At 48.9% G+C, this 20362-nt stretch overlaps 1 protein-coding gene across 1 annotated transcript in view; it reads left to right on the forward strand.

The window, feature by feature from the left end:
• The window catches only part of TEKT5 (tektin 5), a 49519-nt gene that overhangs the window by 11605 nt on the left and 17552 nt on the right, over positions 1-20362 (forward strand). The window contains exon 5 of the mRNA XM_027528096.1: positions 4227-4449. Within this exon, the coding sequence (XP_027383897.1) occupies positions 4227-4449 (223 nt within the window). The remainder of the gene's footprint in view (positions 1-4226; positions 4450-20362) is intronic.

Consider the following 20362-nt stretch of genomic DNA (forward strand, 5'->3'; position numbering starts at 1 on the left):
GCACAGCTGATTGGCTTGTGAGGGTCCCACAGCCGCTGCTCTTGGGGTACCTGGGTTGGCAGGTGCATTGAACAAATTACAAGACAAGATGGCTTTAACCAGGAGGAGGAGGAACAAAAGCTTGGTTGGGAGAGCCGATTGATGCCTGCCCACTCTGGTTAAATGTGAGTTCTGGGACTTCCAGGGCCTAAAATTCCATACTTTCAATGCAGGGGGTGAGGGTTCAGTCCCTGGATGGGGAACTAAGATCCCACATGCCTCACTGTGTAGCCAAAAATAATATAAAAAGCTTAAAAAAAAGAGTGGATTCTGGAGCCAGGTTGCCTGGTTTCAGATCCAGGCTTCAATTAACCCTCAGGACAAAGGACTTAATCTCTCCGGGCTCCATTTCCCCGCCTCTACCACTGGAATAAAAATAACATCCACCTCCCAGAGTTTCTGTGAGAGTGGAAACGTGGGCGTCTGAGGCACCGAGCACAGATTTTTGCGTCGGGAATGATGATGGCTAACATTTATTGAGCGCTTGCTGTGTGACCTGATTTTCTTGTCACAACAACCATAAAATAGGTGCCTCCTGTCTGCCTGGATTGCTGTGGGCATGTCCCAGCATCACGGAATTGCTTGAAAATGAAAGCGAGCTTTCCCCATTGGTAGTTTGAGGCCTGGGATAACGACGGATGGAGAGAGATACTCTGGGTACACGCAGAGGATGGGGTCTCGGATTTCCTTCAAGAAAAAAACCCTCTAGCACATAGAATTGTGCTTTTCACATAGTCAGTGTGCAATAAATGTCTGTTGACTGAGAAAATGAATGAAAGGGAGGAGGGAGGGAGGGGAGAGAAGGAAGGGACCCTTGGCTCATGCTGGGGTCGCTTTCTGGATTGTATTAAACATGCGGCTATTGAAAGAACCCTTTGGGGTTTCCTGCAATAACAACTTCCAGGGGCCCTTCTCCTTGTCTGGGCAAATTTGACTTCCCCACGGTGGTGGCAAGGTGAACAAGGCCTTGAGGGGGGCCCAGTCCCCTCAGCCACAGCTGCCCATTTGGACAGGGAATCTGGAAGGTTCCCTTCCCAAGTAAATGTCTTCCTGGAAGCTGGGTGGCCAGGCTGGTTGGTGGAGACTGATTTCCATGCCCACGAGGGGTCTGCTATTTCAAGGAGTCTGCTATTCCAGTGACTCCAGCTGGAAAGCCAGAGCTGCCATTTGGGATGACTAACTGCTCCCTAGATGTGCTAACTCGAGGCTTTGTATATGGTTTTTTTTTTTTTTTTTTTTTGCCGCACCTGGCTGCACGTGGGATCCTAGTTACCCAACCAGGGATCAAACCCAGGCCCCCCTGCATTGGTAGCATGGAGTCTTAACCACTGGCCCACCAGGGAAGTCCCAGTGGGGTTTCTTAAGGCGAGGCCATGTCTCGGTAGGTCACAGCACATTTGGAGTTTGCATTGCTGTAACTCTGTTCATGGAATTTCTCATCACCTTGGATGATGTGGATGAAGATGCTAGCCGTTGCCTTTTACCCGCTGTTTGCTATAGGCTGGGCACTGTGCTGAGCCCCTCCAGAGCATTTCGTGAAAAATAAACATTTATCAAGTGCTTTCTATTGTCAGGTGCCATGATAGGGGGTCTCACATTTAGTCAGTCAGCAGCCTCCAGGGAAGGCACCATTTTTATCCCCATTTCACAATGAGGAAACTGAGACTCAGAGACGTATAGTGACTGGTCCAAGCTCACACAGCAAGTGGCAGAGCCTCAGTCTGAGTCACGTGGGACACTGGGACCCTGTTTTACCACCGTGCCTTCCTGCCTTCCCAGCAAAGCCTGCTGTGTCCTCCTGTTTTTAGAGGACACAGGCTCCAGAAAGCATGTCCCCCCCTCCTGAGGCACGCCACCCGTGAGGAGACAGGCTGCCGTGGCAAACCTCCCCAGGGAGAGTGTGAATAAGTGGGCTATTTTCCCTGCGGAGCTCAGCTGTCTGCTCCTGGGGAGGGGGGCTTTGCAGCTGCTGCCCTTGACTTTGATAGCATCCCACTGCGCAGCAGCAGGTACCCTCAGAGTCCATCTGTGGGTGGTTCTTTGCTCTCTTTGGTGCCTCCTCCTTCCTCGATTGATGGTGAGTAGCTGTGTGACCTTGGGGAAGACACTTCACCTCTCTGAGCCTCAAGTCAGTGTTGGATGAAAGCTCTGGATCAGACTCAGTGGCCTCTCACATCTCTAGAAGCCAAGACCTCTCCAGAAGTTTGATTTTAACTCCTGCAAAAGCCAGACAAAACAAGCACATGTTGTATGCTTTTTAAAATATTTCTAGTCACCATGCAGTCTAAGTGCTTTAAAATGTCCTGAAAGAGCCTTCTATTTCAGATGACTGAATCTCTTTTTTCCTGCTGTCTGAGAATAAAAATCTGCTTTAAGAACTGGAGACTTCCCGGCTAGAAAAGACCTCAAAAATGTATCTAATCTGGTTTACCTGGGGACTGAAGTCAGCTCAAAGGAACATGTGTATGTGTCTCTCTTTCTCAAAGGCTTCCTGGAGGAGAAAACTCTTATTGCACGGATTTACATACTCAACTGGGAAGAACTTTCTCTTCCCTAAACTGAATCCCTTATGTGTCACCGCCTCCAAGAAGCCTTCCCAGCCTGCCTTTTCTAATGTAGCCTGAGCTCTCTTCATCCTTCCAGATCCATTCTCTAGCTGCCCTGGTGTGAGTCCGATAGAGGAGTTTGCCCTCTACAAACTGCCTTTCCTGGGTGTTTGCCATCTGGTTCCCAGCAGGGTTCAGCCAATAAGAGGGTCACCAGAAGGAGATGAAGGAGAAGGATGTTGAGGATTTATTCTCCATGGCTTCCTCTCTTTTCCTTTCACAGCTGGGGTGGTGACAACTTTGTGCACTCGCTAATCTATGAGCCCCTCAGTGTTCTCTGAGTATAAATTCCATCTATTTCCTTTTATGACCTAGACTGACACATAATGACCCACTCTACTTGTCTCTCTTCCTCATTCTGCTTCTAAACTCCTTCCCAGAACGTAACACCAGGTGTAAACATCTTATTAATTTATTGTCTATCTCCCTCCCCTGGAAATTCATCACCATGAGGACGAGGATGTCACCCGCTCTATCCCAGGTGACTGGAAAAAGTCTTGGCGTGTGGTAGGTGTTCAGAGAACATTTGCTGAGTGAATAAGTCAGTGCAAGTAGGGTGGCCACAGGCTCATCCCTGAATGGAAGGGGCCCTGCAGCCAGCAACATGCCTGATGTCCCCTTCTTGAATCTATGTTTTTGGTGGAGAAGGAGGGAAGGCTAAAGAAAAGAACCCGTCCAGGGGATCTCTCCCCTCTTGCAATTCACCAAGTGTCCTTTGAGGAAGGCTGCAGTTGCCTTATCTGTAAATGAAGGGTTTGGATCAGCTCAGTGGCTCAGCTAGGGGTCATTGTTCCTCCTCCTCCAAGGAACATTTGGTAGTTAGTGTCTAGAGACATTTTGGCACCCCACTCCAGTACTCTTGCCTGGAAAATCCCATGGATAGAGGAGCCTGGTAGGCTGCAGTCCATGGGGTTGCGAAGAGTCAGACACGACTGAGCGACTTCACTTTCACTTTTTACTTTCATGTATTGGAGAAGGAAATGGCAACCCACTCCAGTGTTCTTGCCTGGAGAATCCCAGGGACGGGGGAGCCTGGTGTGCTGCCGACTATGGGTTGCACAGAGTCGGACACGACTGTCGCGACTTAGCAGCAGCAGCAGCAGAGATATTTTTGACTGTAACAGGGAGAGAAGCATTACTCCCGGCATCTGTCTAGTGGTTAGAGGCCAGAGATGCTATTAAACATCCTACAGAAGACAGCCCATCATCCCCACTCCAACAAAGAATTGCCTGCGTGTGTACTAAGTCGCTGTGTCCAACTCTGTATGACCCTATGAACCGTAGCCCGCCAGGCTCCTGGGTCCATGGGATTCTTCGGGCAAAGATACTGGATTGGACTGCCATGCCCTCCTCCAGGGGATCTTCCCGACTCAGGGATTGAACCCGAGTCTCTTATGTCTACCTGCACTGGCAGGTGGGTTCTTTACCACTAGCGCCACGAGGGAAGCCCCAGCAGAGAATTATCCTGACCCGAACGTCAGAAGCGCCAAGGCTGAGAAACCCCGGATGCAGAGATCTCCAAGCCTGCCGCAGATCCCCCATCCTCCTCGCCCGGTAAATTCTCTCTCCTGCCTCTCCTAGGATCTCCGTACCCGAGACGTGGGCGAAGTTCAGTAACGACAACATCCGGCACTCGCAGAACATGAGGGCCAATTCCATCCGGCTGCGGGAGGAGGCGCAGAACCTCTTCGATGTGTTGGCAGACCAGCTGTGGAGGCAGTTCACCAACACCAACCTGGCCTTCAACGCTCGCATCGCGGAGGAGACGGACGTGAAAAACAAGCTGCAGACGCAGTTGGCTAAGGTAAGCGAGATGCCCGGGAGGACCGTCGTCCACGCTGCCAGGACCTCACCACGTGCCTCCCCTCCCCCGCTCCTGGATCTCCGCGGCTTCTGGTTGCTGCTGCAATGGTCCACGGTTTATGAGCCTGTTCACCCAAAAGGGGGTGGAGGCTGTGAGCTTCCTGGGGAGACTCCAGCATCCTGTGGGTAAATCTTCCTTGCTCACTAGATGATGGAGCTTGGCCTAGCTGGCATAGCAGCACCCAAAGAGGCTGCTGATGGCCCCCAGGGTCCTTCAGTCTACCTGAGGGCCACGTGGCTGAGCGTGACCAGTGAGAATGGTTGTCAATGCCAGACCCCCAGGAAACAGGTCTGAGCCGATCTTAAGATCTTAAGAAATGTCACATCAACATCTTAAGAAATGTAACCTCTTTGACCTTCAAAGGTTTCAAGGGCACCCCCGTGGAGGGGTGGGATGCTTTTTGAATTGGAGGAGCCACAAGGATAGCCTAATCCTGCCAGAATCCTCTGCTATTCCCTCACCGACAAGCCCCTTTCCTTACTGCTGCATCTGAACCATCATGCTGTTTCCCAACCCTGGGGGAAGCTCTGCTGCATGGAATCTATCCTCTCTGCTAAATTTAGAGCACCTACTGGGTACCAGATGCTGGGCTAGGGACTGGAATGAGAAGAGGAGCCACACGAACAGTCTCCTGGTACCCATCTTCAGGGGGCTTATGGTAGCTGTGGTGGGAAGCAGTGGTGGCTGCCAAATTTATACACAGTAAGGACTTAGGGATGACAATCTGGTTCGGGTGCGGGGGAGGCAGGGGACTAGCATTGAACCTGAACTTGCAAACACTACCCCCTTTTATTGTATATATGTTTGGTGAGGTTTAGTGGGCTGCAGCCAGGGTTTAATGGATATTATGGGGGCACTCTAAGGCCACCCACATAGGCCACCCTTTGGCGTGGAGTATGGAGTGCTATGCTTAGTCACTAAGTCATGTCTGACACTTTGTGACCCCATGGACTGTAGCCTGCCAGGCTCCTCTGTCCATGGAATTCTCCAGGCAAGAATACTCGAGTGGGTTGTCATGCCCTCCTCCAGGGGATCAAACCCAGGACTCCTGAATTGCAAGTGGATTCTTTACTGTCTGAGCCACCAGGGAAAGCCCAAGCATTCTGGACTGGATAGTCTATCCCTTCTCCAGGGGATCTTCCTGACCCAGGAATCGAACCAGGTTCTCCTGCCTTGCAGGCAGAGTCTTTACCAACTGAGCTACCAGGAAAGCCCAGTGTTGGTCGCTCAGTCGTGGGGTCACAAAGAGTTGCTCAGTGTTAGCTGACTCTTTGTGACCTCATGGACTGCAGCCTTCCAGCTCCTCTATCCATGGGATTCTCCAGACAAGACTACTGGAGTGGGTAGCCATTCCCTTCTCCAGGGAATCTTCCTGACCCAGGGATTGAACCCAGGTCTCTGGCATTGGAGGCAGATTCTTTAGTTTGAGCCACCAGGGAAGCCCATAAAACAGAAGTTCCTCTAAATAATTGCAAGGTTGTAATAAGTGTTAGTGAGAGAAGAAGCAAGGAGATTTGCCAGAGATCTCCTGGGGTCCTTACTTCAGGTAGATCAGACAGGCAGTTGTCGCAGTTACATCAAGAGCAGGTGGATAGGGAGTTAGGCAGCCGAAGGACTGGGGTGGGGGCGAGTGTTCTCAAGATGATGCAGGTGGGATGAGTTTGGAGGGAGGGGAAGACACAGGAGGTCATGCAGATTCTTTCTTTCCTCCCTTCCTTTCTTCCTTCTTCCTTCCTTCCTTGAAAAATCAGTCTATTATTGTGATAAAATATACATAACAAAGTATTTGCCATTGTCTTAGTTGCTTTGCGCTGCTATAACAAAAATACCATAGCCTGGGTGACTTATAAACAACAGAAATTTGTATCTCAGCCTTCTGAGGACTGAGAAGTCCAGGATCGAGGCCCCAGAAGGCATGGTGTCTGGTGGGAACTCGCTTCTTGGTTCTTGGATACTGTCCTCTGCCTGTGTCCTCACATGGCAGAGAGGTGTGGAGCTCCCTGACCTCTTTCAGAAGGGCCCTACTCCCATTCATCAGGCTGCTGCTGCTGCTAAGTTACTTCAGTTGTGTCCGACTCTTAGCGATCCCATGGACTGCAGCCTACCAGGCTCCTCCGTCCATGGGATTTTCCAGGCAAGAGTACTGGAGTGGGTATTCATGAGGCTACTGCTGACCTAATCACCTCCCACAGACTACTCCACTTCCCAATACTGTCACAATGAGGGTTAGGTGTCAACATCTGAATCTGGGGGGACACAGACATTCGGTTCATAGCAACCATTATTAAGTGTATAGTTCCATCAAGTCCGGCTTTCCTGGTGGCTCAGATGGTAAAGAATCTGCCTGCCATGCCGGAGACCCGGGTTCAATCCCTGGGTCAGGAAGATTCCCTGGAGGAGGGCATGACAACCCACTCCAGTATTCTTGCCTGGATAATCCCCATGGACAGAGAAGCCTGGTGGGCTACAGTCCATAGGGTTGCAGAGTCAGACATGACTCAGCGACTAATGCTTTCCGTCATGTTATGTATCTTCACATGATGCAAACATCACCACTGTCCATCTCTAGAACATTTGTCATCTTCCCAAAGTATGAAGAACCCTGTGTTTAAACTCTGTGTCCATTAAACCATGACTCCCCATCCCCCTCCCTCTCCCCTGGTGACCACCAATTCCACTTTCTGTCTCTATGAATTGACTAGGTACTTTAGCTAAGTAGAATCATACGGTATTTGTCCTTTTGTATCTGGCTTATTTCACTTAGCACAATGTCTTTAAGGTTCATCCGTGCTGTAGATTGCATCAGAGTATCCTTCATAAAGCTGAATGATATTGCATGGATGTATATACGATTCATCCCTCGATGGATGCTTGAATGGCTTCTACTTTTGGGCCGTTTGTGCAAGCGATTTCTTTAATTTGGTGTTTCCTGTAGCGGATCAAATACAGTTCATCATCAGGTTTTACCACATGAGTCTGAGGCCTGGAGGTGACTTGGGATTAAGTTGGGTCACAGCGGCTGGTTTCTCACCTGTGAAACTGGGGGTCAGGATTCCTGTCTGATGCCGACAGCATGAGGATTAGTGAGTTGATCTTTATGGATCCCTTAGAATGTGCTTGGTACACAGTAAACTCTCAATAGAGGTGTTTATTAATCTATTTAATTAATAAAATCAATACATTAGTGATAAAGAAAAAGGGATCTTTTGGGTGAGGGTAGGGAGCAAACATTTCCCCTTTCCGTGTATCTCCAGGGAAGTTTTCAAGGATTACTAACAGCCTCATCACTGCTGATCAGTTTTTGCCACCAAGTGGATTTTTATTAATCATCATTATTTAATTACCAGTTCCTTTGCAAACAAGCCAGTACTCATTCTTGCCTGGAAAATCCCATGGACGGAGGAGCCTGGTGGGCTACAGTCCACGGGGCTGCAAAGAGTCTCAGACATGACTGAGCAACTAAGCACACAACTATCTTTTTCTGTGCTGCACAGCAATTATTGACCCGGTGGTCATAGGAATTCACTTTGAAAGACCAGGTCTACACAGTTCCCTAAGCAGATTTTGAATGTCCCAGTGGTTCAGGGCTGTGTAGACAGCCTTAGCTGTCTACCATGATCATGGGGGTCTATCCCCTAGGCCAAACCCCAAGCCTTGTAACTTATCCTGGGTCCTCACACTCTGGGGCCTTGGGATGTCACCCAGTCGTACTGACCACTGCTTAAAGAACGGTGGGTGGCCTTTTTGAGCTGAAGCAGTTGATGGTCACAGAGTGAGTTGCTGCCTTTGAGAACTGATAGCTCCTGAAAACCAGGCTCCCAGTGGGGGGCGTGGCTAGGGAAGGGGCGTGGCCAGAGGAGGGGCTTGTCTCTGGATTACCCAGTCCAAGGTGCCCTTTACAGGGAGACTCAACGTTGTGGGGCGAGAGGGGGTGGTGGGGAGGGTGGAAGATACAAGGACCTCGGGGGAGGGAGGAGGGGGGAGGGGAGGCAGTGGGGGAGAGGCGCTGCGGTCCCACAGCGCTTGTTCTGCAGTTGTGGGCGTGAGGTCCCGGCAGGGGAAATGACTGGGTGTGTAAGCAAGGACGCAGCATTAATAGCATGCAATCACATGGTGAGAAGGTATTTCCTCCTTCTTAACATTTTGGCTGTGCTGGATTTTCACTGCAGCATGTGGGCTCTTCACTGGGGTGCACAGGCTTCTCTAGTTGTGGCACAGGGCTTTGTTGCTCTGCCTCAGCACGTGGGATCTTAGTTCCCAGACCAGGGATGGAACCCATGTCCCCTCCATTAGAAGGCAGATTCCTAACCACTGGACCATCAGTGAAGTCCCCTTCAACCCTTGTGATGCTCTCAAGGGGAAATTCTCCATCGGATGCTAGAATGCCTTCCTCAGCTCTTTAACTCCAACTGATCTCCCTTTGAAGCAGAGGATGTGGACCTCAGGCTGAGACCTTTGGGCTGGCAGCTGTACCCAGAGTTTAAATCACACGCTTTTACTCTCATCTTGTTCGTACATTTTAATGGTTATTTCCCTTATGGCAGATGATGCCAGTTTTCCACTGATAATAGTGATATAACGTTTTATTTTTAAACAGATACATTTTTTTTAATTGTTAAAAAGACAATTGATTTTAAAAGATTATTAACCATGTTACAAATGGTGTGAAGGGACATGCCTATAGTGGTAAAGATGGTGGGTGAAAGCCTGACTCTTGTGTGCGTAAGTCGCTTCAGTTGTGTCCAACTCTTTGCAACCTCATAGATTGTAGCCCACCAGACTCCTCTGTCCATTGGGTTTTCCAGGCAAGAATACTGGAGTGGGCTGCCTTGCCCTCCTCCACGGGATCTTTTCAACCCAGGGATCGAACCCATGTCTCTTATGTCTCCTGTATTGGCAGGCGGGTTCTTTACCGCTAGTGCTACCTGTGAAGCCCCTGACTCTTGGAGAACAGCAAAATAGACTTGGGTCTCAACTATTATTTTCTGTGCTGAAATCACCCATGTTACCTGGGGATTGCATCGAGATGCAGATCCTGACCGAGAAGGTCTGCAGTCGAGCCTGAGAATCTGCACTGTGAACAACCTCCGGGGTCCCCAGTGCTGCTGGTAAAAAGCAGGCAAGCGTGCAGGTTGTAGAGCAAGTTGATCTTGACAATTTTAAGCTGTCTGCTCTTCTCTCACCCCTTCCTCCTCCCTCTGTCTTCCAGACTCAAAAATATTGGGAGAACCAAATCTTTCCAAGAGGCAAGGCACAGTCATCCCATTCTAATCAGATTTTCTCTAATTGCATTTTACTTCCAAGCTTCTGAACCAAGCCCAGCCGTTCTTCCCTGGAGGGATCCGGCTGGCTCAGGCCGGCTCAGCCCGCCACACAGATCTTCCCAGGTTTATGCAGATGTATATGTCCCTCTGGGGCTTCTGCCGCCCCTCTGAGATGCATGCCCTTGAATCAAAATCTCATTTTCCATCTTGATTACTAATGTGGTGGGAGCGAATGATGTTAGGAGCTGGGGAGTCAGGATGAGGCAGAAGCTTAGCGTTGACTGGCTGTCAGAGAGAGGAATCGGATTTCTCTGCTTCTGCTCAACAGCCTCCCCCCTCTACCTCCCTTCCCCCCACCCTCACTGCACCCCCCCCTGCCCCCCCCCCACCCCCCGGCTGAAGGCTTTCCTGTAGCAAACAGAATGAGCCAGCTTTCAAGCTGGGAACTTTCCTGTTGGCTCTCCTTCACCTGGAGCCCCTTCCCCCATCTCAGTTAGTAGCTCTCACTTCCAGATGCTTCCAGAAGCTTCCAGGGCTCAATCCTGAATCTCAGAGTCCACCTGGATGCCGCTCTTTCTCTCCCACGCCCCCATCCTCTCCATCAGTAAATCCTGTTGGTTCAAATTTCAGAAGCTCATCACTACCCCTCCTCCTCTGCTTCCGCTCTGACCTGAGCCTCCATCATTTCTTGCCTGGACCATTGCTGAGGCCTCCTAAGTGCACTGCTTGCTTTTGATGTTGCCAACTAATGGGCTGGCAGCTTGTTGAGAGGGCATTCGGTTCTTCAATAGGCCGACTAGATTTACAGAGAGAAAAAGTTCAATTGCTTTAGATTCTTCAGGAAACCTTGAGAGTTTAACTGGAGAATACAGGTAACAGGCTGTCTCTGCCACCATCTTCACCTTGGCCAGGCCCCTCTGCACCACTGCTGTCATGGGAATTTCTCACCATGCCTTTGCAACCTCAGTGCCTCCCAAAATGCACGGTGCCTGATGAAGTCTAAGTAAATGAGGATGAAGTGGTTTTTCTTTTTTTTTTTTAAGATTTAAAAAAAAAAAATGTAGACCACTTTTAAAGTCTTCACTGAATGTGTTACAATATTGCTTCTGTTTTACGTTTTGATTTTTTGGTCATGAGGCATATGGAATCTTAGCTCCCTGACCAAGGATCGAACCCTCATCCCCTGCAAGAGAAAGTGAAATCTTAACCACTGGACTACCAGGGAAGTCCCTGGAGGGGATTTTATTTTTTTTTTTTTTATTTTTTTTCTAATTTTATTTTATTTTTAAACTTTACATAATTGTATTAGTTTTGCCAAATATCAAAATGAATCCGCCACAGGTATACATGTGTTCCCCATCCCGAACCCTCCTCCCTCCTCCCTCCCCATACCATCCCTCTGGGCCCTCCCAGTGCACCAGCTCCAAGCATCCAGCATCGTGCATCGAACCTGGACTGGCAACTTGTTTCCTACATGATATTTTACATGTTTCATTGCCATTCTCCCAAATCTTCCCACCCTCTCCCTCTCCCACAGAGTCCATAAGACTGTTCTATACATCAGTGTCTCTTTTGCTGTCTCGTACACTGGGTTATTGTTACCATCTTTCTAAATACCATATATATGCGTTAGTATACTGTATTTATGTTTTTCCTTCTGGCTTACTTCACTCTGTATAATAGGCTCCAGTTTCATCCACCTCATTAGAACTGATTCAAATGTATTCTTTTTAATGGCTGAGTAATACTCCATTGTGTATATGTACCACTGCTTTCTTATCCATTCATCTGCTGATGGACATCTAGGTTGCTTCCATGTCTTGGCTATTATACACAGTGCTGCGATGAACATTGGGGTACACGTGTCTCTTTCCCTTCTGGTTTCCGCAGTGTGTATGCCCAGCAGTGGGATTGCTGGATCATAAGGCAGTTCTATTTCCAGTTTTTTAAGGAATCTCCACACTGTTCTCCATAGTGGCTGTACTAGTTTGCATTCCCACCAACAGTGTAAGAGGGTTCCCTTTTCTGCACACCCTCTCCAGCATTTATTATTTGTAGACTTTTGGATCGCAGCCATTCTGACTGGTGTGAAATGGTACCTCATAGTGGTTTTGATTTGCATTTCTCTGATAATGAGTGATGTTGAGCATCTTTTCATGTGTTTGTTAGCCATCTATATGTCTTCTTTGGAGAAATGTCTATTTAGTTCTTTGGCCCATTTTTTGATTGGGTCGTTTATTTTTCTGGAGTTAAGCTGTAGGAGTTGCTTGTATATTTTTGAGATTAGTTGTTTGTCAGTTGCTTCATTTGCTATTATTTTCTCCCATTCTGAAGGCTGTCTTTTCACCTTGCTAATAGTTTCCTTTGATGTGCAGAAGCTTTTAAGGTTAATTAGGTCCCATTTGTTTATTTTTGCTTTTATGGAGGGGATTTTAAATCAGAGGATAAATACTTGTAGTCCAGGGGTTAAACAAACTTGGCCCACATATTATTTGGACCCTCACGTTTTTCTTTTAACAGCTCTATTTTTACTTGACATGTAATTAACTGTTTATATTTCAAGTGTAGACTGTAAGAAGCGTTGACACACATATGTCATGAAGCTGCCACCTCAAGCAAAGTAGTGAACATACAAAAAGATTTCCTTGTGTCCCTTGTCATCTCTTCCTCCTGACCCGCCCCCCCCCCATTCCCAACACAACCACTGATCTGCTTTCTGTCACTACAGATTAGTTTGCATTTTCCAGAATAATTACATAAAGGGCACCATACTCTAGCCACTCTTTTTCATTAGGCTTTTTTCCATTCAGCATAGTTGAGATCCCTAGTTTGTTCCTTCTTATTCCTGAGTCTTACATGTCTTGAATGGATACTGTGTTGTACTGATAGGTACTATCCCTGGTATATATTGATACACCACAACAACCCTGATATTCATCAACAGCTCTCTTCTCCTCTTGCCCTCAGTCTTCCCCAGCATCAGGGTCTTTTCCACTGAGTAGGCTCTTCGCATCAGGTGGCCAAAGTACTGGAGCTGCAGCTTCAGAGTCAGTCTTTCAAATGAATATTCAGGGTTGATTACCTTTAGGGTTGATTGGTTTGATCTCCTTGCTGTCCAAGGGACTCTCAAGAATCTTCTCCAACACCACACTTCCAAAGCATTAATTCTTTAGCGTTCAGCCTTTCTTATGGTCCAATTCTCACATCTGTACATGACTACTGGAAAAACCATAGCTTTGACTATACAGACCTTTGTCAGCAAAGTGATGTCTCTGCTTTTTAATATGCCATCTAGGTTTGTCATAACTTTTCTTCCAAGTAGCAAGCGTTTTTGAATTTCATGGCTGCAGTCACTGTCTGAAGTGATTTTGGAGCCCAAGAAAATAAAATCTGCAACTCTTTCCATTTTTCCCATCTTTTTCCACATCTGCTCTGTACATTGGAGGAAATGCAAGAAAGCAGCCAGGCCTGGAAAGGACTGTAGAGAACACAGGGGCTCTGAATTTTCACCTTGTAAGGTTTCTGCTTTCACTCTGAAGTTTCTTTGGGGTTTTGACTTCCAAGGGGTCATTAGCACCAGCAGAACCTCTCCTCCCCTGGGAGGGTGTGGGGCAGTAGGGTGTGCGCTATCTATGGGGGTGAGGACCTGCAGTCACCATCTGAGGGCCCCAGTGCCTGCTGCCAGCCCCTCTATTTGTCCAACGAGGCTTGGACCCCGTGGTGGAGTGGGAAACGCTTTTGTGCTTCGCAAGCAGTCGGATCCCTTCCAGCACCAGAGCCGGCAGCCAAGCTCCTGACAGCTCGTTTCCAAAACCAGCCAAGCACAAGTGCTGAGGAGCCGGGCTGCCTGCCCCTGTGCCTTGACGGATAGGCTGGTGAGGAGTGGATGGGCCAGGCCTTAAAGACCATCGTGTCTACTGAGCACGTTCTTGTTTCAGGTTCCCTCTGTCAGTCCTTCCAATAGTGTCGAGCAATGAGGCCTGATGTGACGCTAGTCTGTCTCTGCCATCTCTCTTTTGTTTGGGAATCTCCCTTTCCAGGCAGACTTCAAGTCTCAGGCTGCGCTGACCCTTTGAAATTAAGGTCTTTTCCCATCTTCTCTACCATGATGGGACCCTCTATCTATGGCAGGAGATACTCGCTTTCTACATATGTGAAAATTGCTCAGTTGTGTCTGACTCTTTGTGACCCCATGGACTATAGAGTCTATGGAATTCTCCAGGCCACAGTACTGGACTGGGTAGCCATTCCCTTCTCTGTGGAATCTTCCCAACCCAGGGATCGAACCCAGGTCTCCCTCATTGCAGGTGGATTCTTTATCAACTGAGCCACCAAGGAAGCCCAAGAATACTGGAGTGGGTAGCCTATCCCTTCTGCAGTGAATCTTCCTGACCCAGGAAATGAACCAGGGTCTCTTGCATTGTAGGTGAATTCTTTACCAGCTGAATTACCAAGGAATCCCTTTCTACATATGGCAATACTATAAAGAAGCCATTTCAAATACATTTGTTCAAAGCTGAAAAGGGCATTGATTTGAAGAAATAGATTAAATAACTAGGGGTTTTCCAGGTGGTGCAGTGGTAAAGAATCCACTTGCCAATGCAAGAGACACAAGAGATGCAGGTTGGATCCCTGGGTCGGGAAGATCCCCTGGAGGAGGGAATGGCAACCCACTCCATTATTCTTGCCTGGAGAATCCCCTGGACAGAGGAGCCTGGTGGGCTACAGCCCATGGGGTGGCACAGAGTCGGACACTACTGAGCCATTGAGCCCTTGTGGGTATGTAGATATGGCAGGGTAACTGTCAGGAAAAGCCCCGTGTGCAGTAGGTCTCTGCCTGATGCTCGCTTTAGTACCAGCAGGAATCAACGGTTCCCTGGTGTCATGTGGGCTCAGGTCTCATCACTGTTTTTTTGTGGGGTTGGGGGGGGTGTGCCTGAGGACACCCAGCATGAGGGGGTCCATGAGAGCTCAGATATAGGTGGCTCTGAGGGCTGTGCCAAATGGTGAGGTGATGGAGGGGGTGCCATGTCTACCAGTTATCTGTTCATGGTGACACTGTGCCAAGTGAGAGACATGCTGCTGGAATCAGGAAAACAGAGCCAAGGTCCAGAACTGGGAAGGTAGCCAACAAATGCAGAAAGCTGGAGGGACCAGACAGGAGAGTAGGGAGAAAATGAGCAAGGTCAGCTCGGCCAGGGCTGGAGCTGGGGACGCTACTAATGAGGGTGTTTTGAGCTCACTGATGCTCAGGGAAGCTAGGACTGCACTTTGCAGTTGGTATTAGCCAATCATATGCTTTGACTGGAAGCCATGGGCAGGGCAATCCCTGAGATTGGTTACTGCTGAGACAAGAAGACAGTAAGATGCAGCCCAGAGGAGGCAGAGGGCTGCCTGGGCGCCTTCTGGGTATGGGTGTGTGCCAACAGTCTCTGAGTTTCTTCCAAGTTGTGACATCTCCCTCTTTGGGTCCTCAGCTCCTTGCCTTCTTGAGACCCACTGCCCAGCCTCACCTCCACTCCTGGCTTTCACATGGGCTTGCCTCCTGGTCCAGTCTCCCCTTCCATCTCCCCATGCTTCTCCCACACGTGAGCCCACACAGTGCCGTGAAGATGGTTGGGTTCACTTCTGGCTCCAGCACTTCCTAACTACGTGGCCAAGGTCAGGTTGCCCTACCTCTCCGTGTCTCAGTCAAATGGGAGGAATAATGGTTGGCAAATGTTTGCTCTGGGAATAAGAGCATCCACGCTGGTCACTTCATAAGTGCTCAGTGACTATTAACTGTGAAAATGATAAAACAAACAAACCACCCTGTGGTCTGATTTATAACCTGTGCTGACAGAGAGGGACAAGCAAACTGAAAGGATATGGCCTCTGGGATCCAAAGACCAGAGTTGCATCTGGTAAACTAACTAACTCCTCTGAGTCTCAGTTTCCTAATCTCTGAGAGAGGAATAATCCTGCGAGAATGAAAACAAAAGATTGTTGTTGTTCAGTTGCTAAGTCGTGTCCAGCTCTTTGCGACCCCATGGACTGCAGCACACCAGGCTTCCCTGTCCCTCACTGTCTCCGCGAGTTTGCCCAGGAAAAGATACAGCTGAGCAATTCTCAACACTCACACGTTGGAATTACCTGCATCTCTAGGGATTGTGACTTGATTGGTTGGGATGTAGCCTGGGTATCCAGCCTTTTAAACTCCCCAGCCAAGGTTGAGAATGACAGGATCAGCATTCAGACCAGTGGTTCTCAAGGTGTGATCCTGAACCAACTGCATCAGTATCATCTGGGAACTTGTTAGAAGGAAGTGCACATCCTTGGGTCCCATCCTGGACATCCTGACTCAGAAACTCGGGTCCAGACATCCAAGTTTTCACCAGTGCTCCCAAGTGTGCCTGCCAGGTGCAAATGTGCAATAAGTGTTTGCTAATCCAATCCTCTCTCCCTGAGAGGTATTGGTTTAGCCAAAAAGTTCATTAGCATCTTGCAGAAAATCCCGGATAAACTCTTTGGCTGACCCAGTATTTACTAAAAGCACACCCGGTGTGCTAGACTCTGAGTTAGGAGCATGGGGTCCAAGGGGCCCTGCCTATGGGCTTATGTTCTAGTTTGTTGTTTAGCCACTAAGTCATGTCCAACTCTTTTGCTACCCCAGAAATTGTAGCCTGCTGGGCTCCTCCATCCATGGAATTTCCCAGGCAAGAATACTGGCATAAGTTGTCATTTCCTTCTCCAGGGGAATCTTCCAGACCTAGGGATTGAACCTGTGTCTCCTGCATTTCCTGCATTGGCAAGTGGATTCTTTACCACTGTCCCCCCAGCGAAGCCCTATGTTCCAGTGGGACAGACCATTTTTTTTTTAAAGTAGGAACTTTCATGGTGGTCCAGTGGCTAAGACTCAGGGTTCCCAATGCAGGGGGCCTGGGTTCACTCCGGGAACTAGATCCCACATGCCAAAACTAAGAATTTGAGTACTGCAACTAAGACACAGTGAGGCCAAATAAATAGATAAATACTTTTTTAAATAAGCGAAAACCTCATTAATGAAAATTGTGATAAGTGTTAAGAAGATGCCTGAGGGCCTGAGATACTGGATGCCTGTGAATTTTCAGAGTCGTACAAGTGTCCTCTGTAGCAGGGAGCCTCCACCCCTCCAGGACTTTCAGGACACCTGAACCCAGATGACCTCTGAGCAGCTGGGATGTGTACTGGCCTGGCATTGTCTGAAGGCAGCCTCTGGACAGAAACAACTGTGACTCGGGTTGACTCAACATCTCTCCTCGGAGTAGTAATTCTCACCCTGGCTGAATTTACTCCCCAGCGGCATTTGCCAACGTCTGGAGATATTTTGGTTGTTACAACTTGCCGTGTGGAGGGGGAAGGGGGCAGCGTGCTCCTGACAGACACAAACAGTGGGTGGAATCCAGGGATGCTGCTAAACATGTCGATGCACAAAGCAGTCCACCCTCCCGACAACGAAGCCGGGGCCCCAGACATCAAGTGGGCCGAGTTTGAGACTCGCTGCTCTGGCTCTTTCATGACTTGCATTTCTGGCCAAGTCCCTCTGGAGCCCTCCTCCACTAGCTCTTGCCCCTGGGCTCAGCTGCCGTTGAAAATCTTCCACCATTTGACCAGAAAAAGGATTCCAAGCTGCTTTCTGCCTTCCGAAGCTGGGGAAACTGCACTGAGTCAGGCATCTCCTTGGAAACCCCTTGGCTGCACGCAATTTGAAAACAATAAATTTGCAAGGTTGCACAAAGCATGCAGAAGCCCAAAGCTGGCTGGAACTGCTAAATCCCCCTTTTTTCCCTTCACATCAAAAATAATTTCCCGGCCCTGGAGGCTTTGTCTGCTGTCACAAGATGCAGGCAGATGTTTTGAAATGACCAACACCACTGCCAAAAGCGTCCCCCCTTTCAAAGCCCTTGGGTGGATTTCTGTTCCAGCCGGGAACATCAGAGCACTTTTCCACTGAGCTGAGGTTGGTTTCGTCCTAGGCACGCCTAGCAAGGACGTACCTTGCCATTTGGGGCCAAAGACCATTTCCAGCCAGGACTTAATCGTTTCCCCAAGCCTGGGACTGGGGCTTGCCGTCACAAGGTCTGAATGTGGATGATCACCATCTAGTTTGTCATCCTATTGCAAGTAGAAGGTGAAAGAAAAAACTCTCCATCACAAGAGGCATATTAACCTCACTCCGTGCAGCTAGAGTTCTAAGTGCTTTTCTAACGTTAACTCATTTTCCCTCCTACAACCCCGTGTGTGTGTGGTGTGTGTGTGTGTGTGTGGTGTGTGTGTTTGTGTGTGTGCACGCTCAGTCATGTCTAGCTCTTTGCAACCCCATGGACTAGAGCCCACCAGGGTCTCCTGTCCATGAAATTTCCCAGACAAGAATACTGGAGTGGGTTGCCAACAACCCTGTGAAGAAGGGATTACTTTTAGCCCCATTTTACAGATGAGGAAACCAAGGACAAATATTTTCCTAAAGCCCTTACCCAGTGCAGCTAGTAAATGGCAGAGTCAGGATTTGAATCTACGTGTTCTGCTCCAGAGTGTATTCTTTAAGTCAGTGTGAGCATCTTCCCTGCTCCCACCAACACAGCCTAACAACAACAACAACAACAACAATAATGTCTAGATCAGTGCCCTCCAATGGGACGATTTTACACCAGGGAACATCTGACAGTGTTTGGAGACACTTTTGGTCGTTACGACTTGGGAGGGGCTGCTATTGGCACCCAGTGGGTAGAGACCAGGGATGCAGCTGAACACCCTGCAGCGCACAGGGAAGCACCACAGAATAACAGAATAACCCTGCCCCAAATATCAATAGCGCCAAGACCGAGCAGACTCGGTCTCCCGGCATTAAGGTTTGACTTTTTAAAAAGAAGAAAGGAGGGAATTCCCTGGTGGTCCAGTGGCTAAGACTCTGCGCTCCCAATGCAGAGGGCCTGGTTTGATCCTTAGTAAGGGAACCAGATCCCACATGCTGTGTGCCACAAATAAGACCTGGCGCGGCCAAATAAATATTTTTTAAAAGAAAGGATAAAAGGTAGAAGATAGGTAGACATGGATGGATACATGGATGGATGGATGGATACGTAGGTGTATATATGGATGGATGGATGGATGGGTACATAGGTGGATATATGGATGGATGGATGGATGGGTACATAGGTGGATATATGAATGGATGGGTGGATGGATGGATGGGTACGTAGGTGGATATATGAATGGATGGGTGGCTAGATAGAAAGTGCTGAGGTCTACAGAGTGCTTGTTAGGTGGCAGCCATTGTGCTTAGCAAAGGGTACCTAAATTAACCCTCACAGTCACCCTCTGAGGTAGACATTGTTACTATCTCCATTATACAGATGGGGAAACAGGCCCAGAGAGGTTTGGCCATTTGCCAAGCCCATGTGCTCAGTGGTGTGGTGCTGGCCTTTGAACAGCAGCCTTCTGATTTTAGGGGCTGGCACTTCCTCCCTCAGCTCACTCAGACCATTACAGCGCGCCACATTTTGCCCTTCGTGTCCTCTCGTGACCTTGTTCCCTCTGCGTCTCTCCATCTGGACTCGGTGTGGGCCCTCCTGCCTCTCAGTTCCTCACTGGCCATCTTCTTCCCAGCTTTGTGCCCTCTGCCCACCCTCCTAATGGCAGCCGGAGAGATCTGCCTCAAACAACAAACCCGACCATGTCCTTCTGCTTTAAAACTTTAACCGTGCATGTGGTCACCTCAGCATTTTGTTAAAATGGCGCAGCACTTTGGGAGGTCTGGGCTGGGGCCCGAGACTCTGCGTGTATGACGAGCACTCAGAGTCCAGCCATGCTGGTCTGCAGACCACCCCTTGAGTAGCAAAGCTGTTGGAGAAATTACTCTCTGAACGTGGGAAACCTCGAAGAAGCAGCAGCCTGGTGCGTGATGGGAGGCTTAGAGGGATCAGGACTTCCTCTGTGATGAGCTACAGCCTGCGTGCACGCTCTGTCATGTCCGACTCTTTGTGACCCCCATTGGTCTGTAGCCCGCCAGGCTCCTTGTTCATGGGATTCTCCAGGCAAGAATACTGGAGTGGGTTGCCATTCCCTTCTCCAGGGGATCTTCCTGACCCAAGGATCCATCCTGCATCTCCTGTATTGGCAGGTGGATTCCTTACCCATTGAGCCACCTGGGAAGCCCATCAAACTATCAGCCCTGGGGCCAAATCTGCCCCTCCCCCGACTGTTTTTGTAAATAAAGTTTTATTGGAACACAGATTCCCCCATACATTTCCGTATTGTCCGGGGTTACTTGTGCACTACTTTGGCTGAGTTGAGCTCAGAAACTCAGAAACTATATGTGACAGAAACTATACGTCTAAAACCGAAAATATCTACTTAGAGAAAAATGTGTCCACTGTCTACAGCATCTTCAAGGTGCTCCAGAAGGCTATGTACTGGGACTCCCAGCCATCTGAGGGGGGTTGACTCGAAGACTTAAAATCACAGACGCATACCTGCACATACACACATGTGCACACACACAGCCACACCTGCAGCTCTTAACAACAGCTCTCAGACTGCATCTCAGAGGACGTGGCTCCGGGCATACGGAG

Source organism: Bos indicus x Bos taurus, chromosome 25, assembly GCF_003369695.1.
Source record: "Bos indicus x Bos taurus breed Angus x Brahman F1 hybrid chromosome 25, Bos_hybrid_MaternalHap_v2.0, whole genome shotgun sequence".
Lineage (NCBI taxonomy): Eukaryota > Metazoa > Chordata > Mammalia > Artiodactyla > Bovidae > Bos > Bos indicus x Bos taurus.